The 14968-nt window shown below is 39.9% G+C and overlaps 2 protein-coding genes across 2 annotated transcripts; both read right to left on the minus strand.

Moving 5' to 3' along the window:
* Window positions 1–158: 158 nt before the first annotated feature.
* arl6ip4 (ADP-ribosylation factor-like 6 interacting protein 4) lies at window positions 159–4305 on the minus strand. The gene is made up of 5 exons (XM_083913166.1): window positions 4096–4305; window positions 2651–2977; window positions 1711–1828; window positions 1533–1602; window positions 159–1450 (listed from the first exon to the last, which is right to left on the minus strand). The coding sequence occupies exons 1-5, from the start codon at window positions 4268–4270 to the stop codon at window positions 1394–1396; spliced, it is 747 nt and encodes a 248-aa protein (XP_083769292.1). The 5' UTR covers window positions 4271–4305; the 3' UTR covers window positions 159–1393.
* A 4584-nt stretch (window positions 4306–8889) lies between these two features.
* Window positions 8890–12926, minus strand: mthfd2 (methylenetetrahydrofolate dehydrogenase (NADP+ dependent) 2, methenyltetrahydrofolate cyclohydrolase). Its single transcript, XM_083912124.1, has 8 exons — window positions 12783–12926; window positions 10783–10967; window positions 10537–10659; window positions 10268–10420; window positions 10075–10182; window positions 9907–9999; window positions 9686–9811; window positions 8890–9592 (listed from the first exon to the last, which is right to left on the minus strand). Exons 1-8 carry the CDS (start codon window positions 12860–12862, stop codon window positions 9444–9446), a joined length of 1017 nt encoding a protein of 338 aa, XP_083768250.1. The 5' UTR covers window positions 12863–12926; the 3' UTR covers window positions 8890–9443.
* Window positions 12927–14968: the final 2042 nt, after the last annotated feature.

Here is a 14968-nt window from a genome sequence, read left to right on the forward strand (position 1 = left end):
AGAACCTATAAACAACAATTAAGTTATTTTGATCATTTTTCTGCACTCAAGAATAATAGGGTCAGCTCGATGACATGGGAGCTGGGGTTATTCAATCATTAGAGAATTCATTGTAGTTGAGAAAAAAGCAACTTTATTTTTCTGAAAACGGAGCAGATTTGTTCAGAGACAAAATGTGAGATGCAAAGGTGAGCAGACATCTACGAGGGTGTAGAGCGTGTAGCTTTAAGAGTCGGATGTCAGTTTTTATGGAGTACAACATGAATCGGTTAAATTCAAATTAAGAAAAAACATTTGAGTGAATCATCTGAGTAACGTACAGAAAACAGTCTACCTTACCTGCAGGATTGAATCTTTAATATACTAACTAAAAAGCTTTAAAGGAGACATATGATCATTTTCAGGTTCACACTTGTATTTTGGGTTTCTACTTCAACTTGTTTACATCTGGGTATGTGCAGGAATCCTGAATTTGATTTAAGACCTCATCACCACGTTAGAGTTCTAACCTGTCACACCAACAACACTCTTTAACTCACATTTTCTATACTTCGATTGTTAGAAAACTGGTGTATCAGCAGTCAGTCGGTGGGTCAGTGAGCGGCGAGCACGCTAACATTTTTCCTTTTCAGATGACATCAACTCCAGCAGGATTGCATAAATGAAGTACAAAGAATCCCACTATGCGGCCACAGAATCATTAAATTCACACAAACTTAAGCTACAACCCCTTTGACAAATAGAAGCTACAAACTTTTAAGACTTTTAAAGGGCCTTAATTGTTGCTTAATTTATTTAGTAATAATTAATACTTTTTAAGGCCCTGCAGAAAAACCTTTGCTTTAAAAACATGTTTTTGTTTTCATACTGTGTCTGAATCTACCCGATAGAACATGTTTAATATTCACCCTCTGTCTGAAATGCTCTGTTTTAGCACATGTCTCTTTAAGAAAAGCCCAGTCTGCTCTGATTGGCTTGGGATAAAAATATGCTGCACCCTTACAAAGGTAGTGTGGGTGGACATTGTCAGAATCAGTATATCCTGTACGTAGTATAGTTAGCGGAGTCGAACCTGAGCCGCTTGTTGATTCTTTTTTCTGATCAAGGCGCAAAAAACTGAGTTGTCCTGTTTCACAGCATGTGGGCAGTGAGCACGAGCACCAATGTGCAAACTGTTCTGGACCCCTTCCTTGCGAGTGGACTCAAAACATTAGAGTCGGTCACTAACTTCAGCATATATTTAAATAAGGCAAATCAATAAGACATACTGGCTTTTACCTGAATTTAACTCATTAGTACATCAAGAGTACACAGCCCCATCGCTGTGTACCTTCACTGCAGTACAGTGAAATTATTTCATCAATTACGCCTCTGAAGGAGATCACGGCATCTTCTACCTGTTGACTCCCAGTTTCTTCTGGAAGGCGTTCCCGTCTCCCTTGGTGGCTTGCTATGGGATGAATGGAAGTTCAATGTTAGATACAAGGGACCTGTTTATTTCATGACGTTTTAATTAAAAACTTCTGTTGCACCTTGTTGATTTCTTTGTGTTTTTCTCGGCTGACCATCTCCTCTATGATCTCTCCTTCCCCTCTCACCAATCTGGAAGAAAAAAAATGACATTTGAAGTACGTTGTATTTGCTCTTCTGGGGAAATCAGGGGTCAGTGAACTGTGAACTCATAGAATGAACTCTGTGGCTCTGGCTCACCTGGTGCGTCCCGTTTCTGGGTCCACCACCCTGCGGATCACACTCTGTCGGGCCTCGTACTCCTCCTTGGTGAGCGGCCTCTTGGTGGAGAGTCGGGCCTTCTGCTCATCTGTCATCACTGCAGAAGAAAACAGGGTATAATGCTTTTAAATATGACGTGTGCTGTTTCTTTCAAAATATTATGACACATAATGTAAGACAATATCAATTTGTCAGCCATTTGAGATTTTGACACAGCATTTCTGCTTTAAATGGTCAGGTATTTAATTTGTTGGATTACCCCCCCCCCCCCCCATCTATTGAGGTGGCAAAAAAATACCAAAAATGTGCAAATTAGCACCACAACTTTTGTTAATTTAGTTTAAAATTTGTTTACTGTTAATAAATAATTTAGACAAAAAAACTTCACATAGAAAGTTTAAAATATACCCGTCACAATTTCTTAAAACCTACGGAGACATTTCTTGCCAGTCACCTGAAATAAATCTCAAATGTATTTAATTTAATTTTTAAAAACAGCAAATCTGAGAAGCAGCAACAAGAGAGTAAGTTTATATTGCCTTATTAGTGATTCTGATCCTTCTACATCTTTAAAAAGGTCCTTTATTGTAAGAAATTAGATTTAATCTTGTTTTAGTATAGAGCAGGTTTACGTGCTGTATTAATACTGTGAAAGTATCAAAACTCAACTTGACTCTGTGCCTTCACACGACAGGCACTAAAGCGGAGCATGTTATAATAACAATAATCACATTAATAATCACATTAACAATAATAATAGCAGCATGTAAACATGTTCTAGTAGAATAAAAAATGTATGAAGCTAAAAATGATCATAATAGGGGACTTTTGAATAAACCAGGTGGATTATTTTTAAGTGTAATGAATTACGAATAAATTTAAATGCCAAAACAGTGTGAAACAGTGTGTGATGTCCCACCAGGTCCCAGCTCCACGGTGCCCTCATCGCTCTGCCACACCTCCAAGTAAGATGGAGGCTTCTCTGCTGCAGGAACGGGCACCGCCTCCACCTCTGCCTTCTTCTTCTCCTTCTTCTTCTTCAGCTTCTCTTTCTTCTTTTTCTCCTTTTTCTTCAGTTTCTTCAGCTTCGCCTTTTTCTTTTTCGACTTCTTTTTCCTGGCTTTGCTTTTCTTCTTCTTTGACTTGTCGTCGCTCGAGGAGGATGAAGACGACGAGGAAGAGGAAGAAGAGGTGGATGATGAAGAAGAGGAGCTTCTTCTGCGCTTCTTTTTTTGTGTTTTCACATCTGAAGGAAACAGAAGAAGTGCAACAGAGATTAAACTGTAGAAACATTAGAACATTTATATTTGTGTACATGCGAGTATCTTTTGGACTGATTTTCAGTTTGACCTTGAAAAACATTTTAGCAAAAATATTACTTTTATTTAACTGACCTGTTACTAATATTCAAACATCTAAGTGTATCTAAGGACGAACAGTATTTAATTAACTTGCTCATTATCTTAGCTGCATGAAATATCTAAAGAACTTTCCCTCCTATAGCTCTTTTTAAAAAACAGATCTAAATACATATTTTGAAATATCACATTTAAAATTCCTCAAAAAATAATCAAAATGATTGATTTATGCAAACCCTATAATTTTCTGACAAATTAGGTGTATCCTCTTGTGTGTTCATGATTGTGTTGTGTATTATTGTACTAATATCCTGTATTATTACTTTTTAATTTAAATTATTTTATTTATTTGTTTGTTAACCCTGTTGTTTCTTTTGACAACTTGAATATATTTGACAACTTAATGTATATTTAGATAAATAAATAAAATAAAATTAAAATTAAAAGTTCAACAGAGATCTTTTCATTAATAAAGACTTTGGTTACTTTAAAAGTTTAGTTTAGTTTATTAGGATCTCCAATAGATGCAGCAAATGCCGCTATTCTGCGACACGTGCATACAATTATAATAATGCATCATTATGACTAAAATAAAAATAAATTAAAACATACAAAACAAAAAAACATCACTGTAAATCAAAACACACTGCACAGACAGTACAGTTATTTTCGCGCTGCAAATTATATAAATGGCCGATCACTATTATATTATGCCGTAAGCCATGTTTTAATTAACATTACATTTTATCACATTGTGATTAAATACTACCATATCATTACCAACACTCAATATCACATAATTATACTCTAAATCATATTAATATCAATATCACAATCATAATCTATTCAATATTGATGTCAGTATCACACACCCATACTATAATTATATTAATATCAATATCACATAATTATACTATATATAATATAATTATAATATATTACATATTGATATAAATCAATCTTACAATAAAAGCTGTAAAAGCTTCCTAATTTAAAAACTTCCCACCTTGACTTCTGTGTGATGTTTTCTTTGAAGCTCTGTTTTTGCTCCTGCTGCTGGAGGAAGACGAAGAAGAAGATGCAGAAGACGAAGAAGAGGAGGAGGACCGTCTCCGTTTCTTCTTCTTCTCGTGTTTTTGTTCTCTGTCCGCTCTGTCGAGTGATCTGCTGCGACCCATCATCGATAAACACAACTAACACAAACAAAACAACATAAAAAGTGTAAAGTGTGCTGCTGTGTCCACACAAGACCGGTCGACGGAAGTATGAGCGTCTTTAATAGCCTTCCGTCGGCGTCCGGAAATACATTTCTAAGGTTCCTAGTTCCTACTTAATTATTCAAATCAAAAAAAACTTTATTTGTCCCCGGGGGGCAATTCAGGGCACACAGAGCAGCGAATAACGACAGTGCAACTATACAAAACATTTTAACCTAACAACAAGGATAAAGTGTAAAAGAAGAGTAAGTGTCAGGATGTTAGTGTGTTAGTACAGGTAGAATAAGTGTCAGGATGTTAGTGTGTTAGTACAGGTAGAATAAGTGTCAGGATGTTAGTGTGTTAGTACAGGTAGAATAAGTGTCAGGATGTCAGTGTGTTAGTACAGGTAGAATAAGTGTCAGGATGTTAGTGTGTTAGTACAGGTAGAATAAGTGTCAGGATGTTAGTGTGTTAGTACAGGTTAGATACAGAGAACATCGTCGGCGTGAGATGTAGAAAGACATGCGTGTATATCAGATGTAAGCAGACATGTGAACGGGTGTATATGATGTAAACATGCAGTAGACTGTTAAAACAGGTATGAACAGAACTGTAGTGCAGAAAAGATATAAGTGGACAGTGATCGGGTTCAGATGAGGTCAGACATGATACATATGTAATGAGCAGACGAAAACAGAACTATAGTGCAGTAATAGAGTATAAATAGGGAAGGAAGGTTTCAGGGGTGGGAAGGGGGGGGGGTGATGGTGTCCAGGGAGGGTGTCTGGAGAGGGGGGGGGGGTGGGTGATGGGAGGGATGTCCGGGGTGGAGAGGGGGGGGAGGGTGAGGTGTCCAGGGAGGGTGTCTGGAGTGGGGGGGGGGGGGGGGTGATGGTGTCCAGGGAGGGGGGGTGTACTGTTCAGGGGAGGGTGTCAAGAGTGGGGAGGGGGATGGTCAGAGGGGTCAGGAGTTGAGGAGCTGGACAGCCCTGGGGATCCTCTGTGTCCTGCAGCAGGGACAGCGAAGACGGCGTCCTGAGGGGAGCCACTCAAACGCTGAGAAGAGAGCATGAGAGGGGTCCTGCATGATCCGAGCAGCTAACCTGAGTGTCTGCTGCTCATGGATGGTGAACAAAGTTCTAACAGGCAGTCCGATGATCTTAGAGCAGATTAGTTAGATTAATTAGTTTACCTAACATGGTTTGAATAACCACTCAAGACTATTTTTATAGCATCTTTCAACAGCAAGGAAATTCAAAGTGCTTTACACAAAAAGGATCGGAAATAAGAAACTATAAAAGACGTTTAGATATAAAATTTCATTCAGATAAAATAAATACGAAACAAGAAAATACTTTTGAAAAAAAGAAAACAGAGAATTTGAAAGGAATCGTCATAGAAGTTACAGTGCAGTATAATAGTGGAGCGACTAAGTGCTTAATTTCTCCATGAATGACTTTACATGAAAATTGTCTGAGACGTTTGAAATTTCAAGATGGCGGCCATTTTTCAAGATGGCCTCTACCTTAGTGGAGCAGTTAAGTGATATGTGGGTTTATTTGGTTATACAAGCATGAAAATTGTTATGATCAGTTTATGTGGGTCACTTGACAATAAGCCACCCACAGCTACTTGAAATTTCAAGATGGCCACCACTTAAACCGAGCAGTTAAGCTACATAATTGTTTAGTTAGTGACAAAAGTATACAAGTTGGTATGAGCAGTCTCTACGGGTTGCTTGACAAGAAAACACTCCCACTGACTTGCAATTACTATTTTCAAGATGGCCGCCCCCTGGATCCTCAAAAAAATCAAATTTCTCATTGAAATGTAGGCCCATGGGTTTTTTCAATAAGGATGGTGTAATTTATTGTATATGTTTTAGATTATGCTAAAGAACAGCCTGTTACTGTGACATTTTAAATTGGTACTTTGTAACATTTCTTCCACTGCCTATATCCATATCTATTCTGAGTAGTCGTCTGCATCAAACCGGGTGAAGATGATGTTCAGCTGATGTCCTTGCTCGGTGGAATTGGCGTGCTGGGTCTGGGTGCACTGTTTTGGCCATCTGAGGCAAGGCTTGCTTGGTGTTCATGGAGCTATAATTCTGTTCCAGTTTATTCTTATCTTGTAGTTTGGCCTTGAAGACCTCATTTTTTTACTGCCCAAATTGCCGCAGTGAGAGCTGTCCAGTCCTTGAGCCTAAAGGCTCTTTATTTTTCCTTCTTTAGCCATGGTGTAATCCAAGGTTTGGAGTTGGGGTATCTTTTTTATTTTCTTTACTGGTATGGTGGTCTGGATACAGAAACTGATGTAGTCCGTAATGATGGAGACCCTGTCATCTTATGTCCCATAAAAATGCCATTGCTAAATTATTATTTTGGTGCACTGTTCTAGAGCACCACAACTGTGCTAGTTTCTCCAGCCCTTAGTATTTATTTGACAAATTTAATGGCGGTTAGTTTAAAACATTTTTTTTTTTTAAACCCTCCCTTGTGACTGTTACCTTGTCGTGGTAAGGGAGCTTGTGTACCTCAGTGAACCCTGAAAGACCTGTGCTGGTGGGAGGCAACTCCTGACAGGTTTTACTTAACTGGACAGGTTGTGGGCGAGGAGTTGGATAAAACACAGTCAAACAATCTCTCTTGATAGAGCCTTTTGAGGAACCTGATACATTTCTATGAGAAAATGCATCATTTAAAGATCCACGGCGGGCGGCAGTTATCCTGAAAAATGGCCGCCGTCTGGAAATTTCCAGTTGCTTAGGGTGTTTTTTTTGTCAAATGACCCTTTGAGACAGCTCATGGCAATTTTTGTGCTTGTATCACCAACTAAATGATTTCTTAAGCCAAACTGCTCCATTTAAGTGGTGGCCATCTTGAAAAATGGCCACCATCTTGAAATTTCAAGTAGCTGTGGGTGGCTTACTGTCAAGTGACCCACAGAGACTGTCCAAGCCAATTTTCATGTTTGTATCACAAACTGAAAAATTGTGGCACTTATCTGCTCCGCTATACGCAGTTGATAAATTGATTTGTTTACTGAAAAGCAGCGGCAATAAGAAAAGTCTTCAGTCTTGATGTAAAGAAAAATAAGATTTGCAGCAGACCGGCAGTTTTCTAGAAGTTTGTTCCATTTTGTGGCACATAAAAACTGAACGCTGCCTCTCCATGTTTAGTTTTAACTCTGGGCACACGAAGCAGACCTGTCCCAGGTCTGGATGGTTCGTAACAAAGCAGAAGACCTGAATGTACAATGTGGTATTACTACTTTTACACAAGTAAAAGCTTTGAGTGCTTCTTCCAACAGTGCAAACTCATGTCCTTTGTCAGGAAAGGTCTGAATCTGCAAAAAAACAACTCCAGCTGTAAATTAAATGTAGTGAAATATTAACAAACATACATTTGTATTTGTACGGTACTTAAGTAAATGGATACCATTATTTCTTTACATATGACATAATATCCATGACATTTCAAGTATTTAAATGTATCTCAATTGTGTCAGAGTGGGTGTTAAAAAGGCAATCTTACTTTGAATTCAGCCTGCATTGAAATTACTTTATTACTTGCTAAAAGAACAGCAATGTTCCCTTAACAGCCCATTTGGCTATTTAGCATGCAGAGTAAATATCATGTAAATATTACCCTTGCTTTTAATATCTTCCATTAGGTAATGAAAAGCTCAAAGTTAGACAGGCCCATCCTATATATCTCATGCATGGATCCAAAGAAAACCCAATAAACACAGTGAACCTACACACACCACACCACCTCCTGCCCCGATAGGTTGTCACTATAAACATGTGGTTCCTCCCACAGCACCAAAACAGAAACCAGAGAACTGGAGGAAGGAAAAACAACCTGAGGGGTCAGCTCAACTATTTATAATCAGGTTGAATATGGATGATACCTGAAAAACAAAGAAAGAGAAAACAGGGGAATAAAGGGCCTAGGGCTCTAATCAGGTGACAGAAAGTCTGTGAAATAATCAGACCTTTGTGTGTGAAGGTCCAAAAAGTTTCATCCATTCATCTTCAACCGCTTATCCCGGGGTCGGGGTCGCGGGGGTGCTGGAGCCGATCCCAGCTGACATCGGGCGTAAGGCGGGGTACACCCTGGACAGGACGCCATGCGCATCAGATATTTAGGTTACATATTTGGAATATTTGCTTCCATGTATCTTGAAAATGTGCGTTAAAGGAATGGAGGGATATAATTGTGGGTTTAGAGATAAGGGTATGGTTTGAATGGTAAAGAGGGTTTTCCTCTAGAATAAAACATCTGGAAGAAGGAACTTCAAATCCAGTTGATCGAGACCATGGACTCATAGATATCTGTGGTGGTTATGATGCATATATCATGCCAGATACAGACAGTTGGATCAAAAGGAGGTGGAGGGAATACGTGGTTATGCAATACTGGCACCAAGATGTGACTACTTTAATTTACAGTTCCTGAGAAGTGAGTTATATTTGGAATGAGTGCACTGATGTGAATCTGATACTGTGAAGAGAGCAAGAGCACAAAATCATGGTCCCCGCTCCACAATGTAAATGAAGAGACGATCTGTGCCCACAGAAATCACCAATGTGAGAACATATTTGCAATATTTATTTCAAAATTTTTACAAAGGCAATTGTGGATCTTTAAAGCTTGTATACTGATAAAAAAGATGCGTTCCTGATGATGTTAGCCCTTGTCCCTCTTGGTACATAAGGCTAAACTAACGGAAAGAAACACAACAGACAGGCTTTAACTGCTCACCAGCTTAGTGTTAAACGCTGTAAACTGCCTCCACTCATGTTTAAATATTCGGTCAATGTAGTAATAAATATTTTTCTTATTCAAAATTCCTTGAGACCCCCCCCAAGAAAAAAAAAAATACATGTCAAATGATAAATAATGATAATCCTGTTACGGAAAACACACAGCTGCATGAGTGAATGTAACAGTGTAACACATGGCTGGACTTGAAGTTAGGAGAGGTTAAAGATGTCAGCGGGTAAAGTCTTAAAGCTATCATCTTTCCAGTCCGTGTGCAAGCAGAGCATGTCATGTTACTCCGAGTAAAAAATAAAATAAAAATAGGGGGTGGTGGTTTTTTGGAGGGGGTGGAATGTGTTGCGGTTGCTGAGACTTTCTTCGGTCCATTAGGACGCCGCCGCCATGCGGATCCTCTCTGGAGGAAACAACAGAACGTTCTTAGCTGCTTTGATAGTGTTTTTCATGAGCATCGCCACGGTCATGGGTCCCACACCTCCTGGCACAGGGGTGATGAAGCCCGCCTTCTGTCTCACGCCTGAATATAGACAGAGAAGTATGCCATTACAGAAACCAAAGACACAGAGCGCGCCTATGCAGAAATGCGAGCGTGTTTGCTGTACAGCCTTACCTTCGAAGTCCACGTCTCCGACCAGTCTGCTCTTTCCTGTGACTGGGTCCTGTACTCTGTTTATTCCTACGTCAATCACCGCCGCTCCCTCTTTGATCATGTCCGCGGTAATGAGGTTTGGAATCCCTGATAGTTAAGTAAACAAACAGTATAGTCAGACAGAGGAAAAAGGTAAACGTACTCAAGAAAGATAAGCTTAAAACAGTTGCTGGCAAACAAACCTGCAGCAGCCACAACGATATCAGCGATTTCAGTGTGTCGGCGAAGTTGCTCCTTTGGAGTGTAACGATGAGAAATAGTGACTGTTGCATCCCCTGCAATAGAAAATAACATTTAGCACTCATACCACATATTTAAACAACAAGCAATGCACATGTACAGTAACCAACCTCCGGGCCTCTCATGACGGCCGTCTGTGTGCATTAACATGGCGATAGGCATGCCCACGTTTTTAGAGCGTCCTGCAACCACAACATTCTTCCCAATAGTAGGAATACCTGGAAGACAAGAATTCAGACTAGTTAGTTGAGATAGTTTTGTTAGTAAGTAATAAACAAAGTAAATGATTACTCCGGTTGTTACCTGTTCTTTTAATTATTTCCATGACTCCCCATGGAGTGGCGGGAAGCATGGTGGTCTGATCGAGGCACAAGCGACCCACGTTAACTACATGGAAGCCGTCAACGTCCTTTGTAGGGGAAACTGCATTACAGATCGCACGCTCATCAATGTGATCTGTCAAAACACCAAAAGACACAGTCAGGACAACTAGATCTCACAGATGAGTTTGTAAAAGTCCAAAATGCAACTTATTTAAACACATTAAGGTGCTTCGTTCAGTGTCTCTGTACCTGGGAGAGGCAGCTGGACCAGCAGGCCGTCCACGCGATGGTCTGTATTGAGTTTGTAGATCAGGTCCAATAACTCCTCCTCACTGATGTCAGAATGCTTGACAATTGTCTCACTAGAGATTCCTGTGGGAGGATGAAGCGAGAAAACAACTAAGAACACAGACATTTGTTGTTTGTTGAGTATAGGGGGGAAAAATGATGTTTACACATTCGGGTAAAGACTGCTGGTGTTTTTTTTTTCCTTACCGACATCAGCTGCAGCCCGTGTCTTATTCAGGACGTAAGAGTGACTGGCTGGGTCCTGTCCCACCAGAACCACGCTCAAATGGGGTCTCCTGTGGCCGGCTAGGACAAACTTCTCCACGTCAGCCCGGGCCTCATCTCGAATCTGTCGTGCTAGTTTCCTTCCTGAGATGACCACTGCCTCTTGTCTGAAAGTTGGCATGACAAAAAAGACAGGAGTCAATAATTTGTCATTCTCAGTCTGTCGGCAGGATAATGGAAAAACTACTGGTCCAATTTTCACAAAACTTGGTGGAAGGGTGAAGCACAGAACAAGGAAGAACCCTTTACATTGGGGAAAATCCAAATCCCATGGCAGATACAGTAACCTTTTTTGTTTTTACATTGCAAGATAGGGCGTGTCTTGGCGGAAGTCTGCGCTCTGCCAGTGCCCTTCTAGTTTACCATTAATTTTTTTTCCGATCAATTACTTCCTTGTTTAATACACTGTACACTTGCAAAACAAAAGTTCTAAAGAGCCCAAGTTTTATTGGAAAATATATTAATAATGATTACAAGAAACAAAAAACGCAATCAGTAGATAAAACATTTAAAATCTTTCAACTTGGATATCTGAATAATCTTTACAGTACTGCCTTGGTCTCGTCTAACAGAACCTTTGACATCAGAAACCTGTAATGAATCTCAGCCATGCAATTCCAGCCTCTAATATTAGACGCAGCAAGTCTCCACCTGACAGAGCCATGTGTTTCACGTGTGCACTTGTACTGTACACTTACAGCAAGAGAAGTCAAGGGGGGACAGCTTTTTTTTTTTCACCAAGTACAGTCAGAGGATTTCACACTGATGTTTAACATTCTTCACTAGGGGTTACAAACTGGGGCGACCCGTTCTGCTGCTTTGTCCCAGTTTCAAAAGCGCCAAGGTGGTTATGCAACAACAAACAGAGAATTAATAACTGAAGAGTAATGAGCCATCAACAGTGATGTAACCCCTCTTTTATTCTGCAAAAAAAACACTAATTGACCCTGAGAGAAAAGTATCACAACTTTGGAAATGTGTCGAGATTACAGGGCGGCTCTTTAACCTCATATGGATTTAAACACAAAGTTGTTCTGCTGAGGAGAAAAGTGACACAAACCCCAGAGTGTGTTTTCTTTTTTTGCCACTGTTGCATTTTTTGTTATTTTATTCATGTAATTGTGCTGTGTATGCAACCTGTTGCTGTTTTAATGCAAACTCACTTTTGTTTGTGTGTAATGATATGTAATGTATGCTTTAAAGTCCTAACTATGTTTATGCAGTAGTAATTAACGCATTACGTGTCATAAGTTTCTAAATGATCCATCATGTGCATCAGGAGCTGCAGATCATGTGCAGGGGCCACACGAGGTTTGGGTTTTTAAGGCGTGTGTGCAACATTAGACAATTACCTTGATCTCAGTCATGCTGAACTCAGCACGTTTGCAATAAATACCTATGCGAGACACAGCAAAATTGTCCATCTGTATGATTGCATGTCCTCTTATAACACACATAAAGTGTTTTTCTACTTTAAAGCATCGCATGTCATGGAGCACAGAATGGATAAGCCTATCATTTCCCTGTGTGCAGACCAACACCTCGGTCTCCATCTGAAACCTGGGTCCTCCAGCGCCTGGGTGCAAGCACAGACACCGATTTCATCAGCCAGCTGGCAGCTGCAATGTTACCGGTGTAACGCTAGGGGCGCACCAAAAATGTGAACAACTGCGGACATTTAGTACCAAAAAACAAACAAACGCGAGGAATAAAACGCTCGATCCAAGTCAACACATTAGTACAGAAGAACGGCAAATAAAGAAATGTGCTGGGTTTAAGAAACGCGCTCACACACACAGAGATATGGCACAAGAGACACACACACCGTCTCGTGCTGGAAAGAAACGCGTGGACCACAATGTTAAAGTGGGATTAAATTGATCCACATTAAATCAGATTGCAGTGCAGATGGTCGCACTCACCTCGATGCGGACGTGTGCAGTTTGCAGAGTTGGTGTTGGGTGTGTTGGCACAGTTTCCTGAAAGTCCTGATCGCTGCCATTCTGAGAGGAGAAGGTTACGTAACACACACTCTCACACACACCACCACCCGGGCTGACAGAGCGACGTCTGTGGAGGAGGAGGATGAGGACCAGAGCGGGTTTTATACTCCTCCTCCTCCCCCTGCACGCTGGGAACTTGCGTCATGGTGATGTGCTGCTGTCGCCACACCCCTGCTGCATATAGATAACAGTGTGGGTTTCCAATGACAGGAAACCTCCCTGCAGCAGCAGACCAACATTTACTATCAAATGCACAGCAGTGATCAGTGGTGGAAACTAGAGGAACTAAACCACTCAGTGCTTTGTAAACCAACAGGAGAAAAATACTCAGTCTATACTTTATACACGTTTTAATATATAACTGTGTAAATGTACAGGTCGTGTTAATTAAAATAGAAGTGTTATCACTCTTATTTTGTTTCTTTCAGAGTGTTAATGGATTATTATTACAGATGGTTAAGTTGGAGCTAATTGTAAAGTATTTATACTTTGTTGTTTCATCCAGTAACATTGATTACCAAGATAAATCTCATAAAATGATGAAAGAAAATGTGCATTATCTTGTGTTTTTTTGTGTGTAACTATAAAATACAGGATACCTTTTGCCTGTCTTGGCCAGGACAGGGTATTTTTATTCTCAATTAGTCTTTTTCCTGGTTAAATAAATAAAACCTGCAGACCTATTATAAATCTGTAAAAGTTGAAAATGGGAGAGGGGGAAATCACACTTTTGTGCTCGCAAACTGCTCACAACCCATTCACACAAAGGCTGTAACCTGTAATAAGGGATCATAAGTAGACTTTGTTTTGTTTAAAGACATCACAATAAGGAACCACCTACTTCATCTTTAACAATGCATCATTTATACAATAAGAACATATGGAAGATTCTTCTGCCATGTGGTAAAATGTGATATGGTCAGATAAAACCAAAACTGAACTTTTTGGGCTGAACTCCAAGAGCTATGTTTGGTGAAAACAAACAGCACACCACCCAAAACACACCATTCCCACCCAAAACACACCATCCCTACAGTGAAGCCTGGTGGTGGCAGCATTATGTTGTGGGCTTGTTTCTCTTCAGCAGGGACTGGGCACTTGGTTAAGATTGAAGGGAAAATGGATGCTGCCAAGTTCATCCAAATGCTTGAGGAAAACCTGCAGCCCTGTATTAGACACTTGGGCAGGTGGTTCACCTTCCAGCATGACAACGACCCAAAACACACCTCCATAAAAACAACACAGAGGCTAAAGGACAGGAAGGCAAGAGAGGCTTAGTCAGAGCCCTGACCTGAATCCTACAGAACATCTGTGGATGGACTTGAAGAGTGCAGTCCATCACTGCTCACCACAGAATCTGACTGAACTCCAACAGTTCTGCAAAGAAGAATGGGGAAATATTTCCCAGTCTAGGTGCACAAAGCTGGTAGAGACAAATCCAAACAGACTGATGCTGAAATTAAAGCAAAAGGGGCCTCCACAAAGAATTAAATCTGGGGACTCATCACTTTTCCAACCCTGCTATTCTAGTTTTTCATTTTTTAATTCATTTTCAGAAGTTTAAAAAAAACCCAACCAATTTCACTGGAATGTTGTAAAGCAAAATGTGTAAATCATTTATTAATTATCATTTTAGGCTGTAAAACAAAAACAGTGACTATTTCAAAATGGTATCTTGACTTTCTAAAGGCACTGTAGTCTGGTGTGTGTGAACTGTACATGTATGGTATTCTGCAGCGCCAACGCAGCAGAGTTAATACACAATGAGAGCTGGGGCCCCCAAATAGGTTAATCATCTGTCCACGGTAGAAAGTATGTACATATACAATACTCAACTTCCCTATATAAGTACACTTCTTTTTGTTTGTTTTCCAAAAATGTATTTATTGACAAGTAACAATCAAGTCTATTGGTCATTTTTATAAAGTGTAGAACACAATATTATAATGAAGAAGAACAAAAGCAATCATCAACAATAAAAAAACAAACCTCCCCCATCCTGAGAATGGTTCAATGATCGATGATCAATATAGTTTGCATCATTCTTTAAGGAGATGTTGAAAAGAAAAGTAAGATAACAGGCTTCACAAAGTAAACAAAGATGA

Source organism: Echiichthys vipera (assembly GCF_963691815.1).
Source record: "Echiichthys vipera genome assembly, chromosome: 4".
Taxonomy (NCBI): Eukaryota; Metazoa; Chordata; class Actinopteri; order Perciformes; family Trachinidae; genus Echiichthys; species Echiichthys vipera.

Excerpts from the sequence above, each read along its gene's own strand:
- arl6ip4 (XM_083913166.1), bottom strand. The coding sequence starts at position 4,270 with ATGATGGGTCGCAGCAGATCACTCGACAGAGCGGACAGAGAACAAAAA. Across the intron at positions 1,829-2,650 it reads CACCGTGGAGCTGGGACCTG|TGATGACAGATGAGCAGAAG; the intron begins GTGGGACATCAC and ends TTTCTTCTGCAG. Across the intron at positions 1,451-1,532 it reads AACACAAAGAAATCAACAAG|CAAGCCACCAAGGGAGACGG; the intron begins GTGCAACAGAAG and ends TTCATCCCATAG.
- mthfd2 (XM_083912124.1), bottom strand. The coding sequence starts at position 12,862 with ATGGCAGCGATCAGGACTTTCAGGAAACTGTGCCAACACACCCAACAC. Across the intron at positions 10,421-10,536 it reads GGTCCAGCTGCCTCTCCCAG|ATCACATTGATGAGCGTGCG; the intron begins GTACAGAGACAC and ends GTGTTTTGACAG. Across the intron at positions 9,593-9,685 it reads CGGAGACGTGGACTTCGAAG|GCGTGAGACAGAAGGCGGGC; the intron begins GTAAGGCTGTAC and ends GTCTATATTCAG.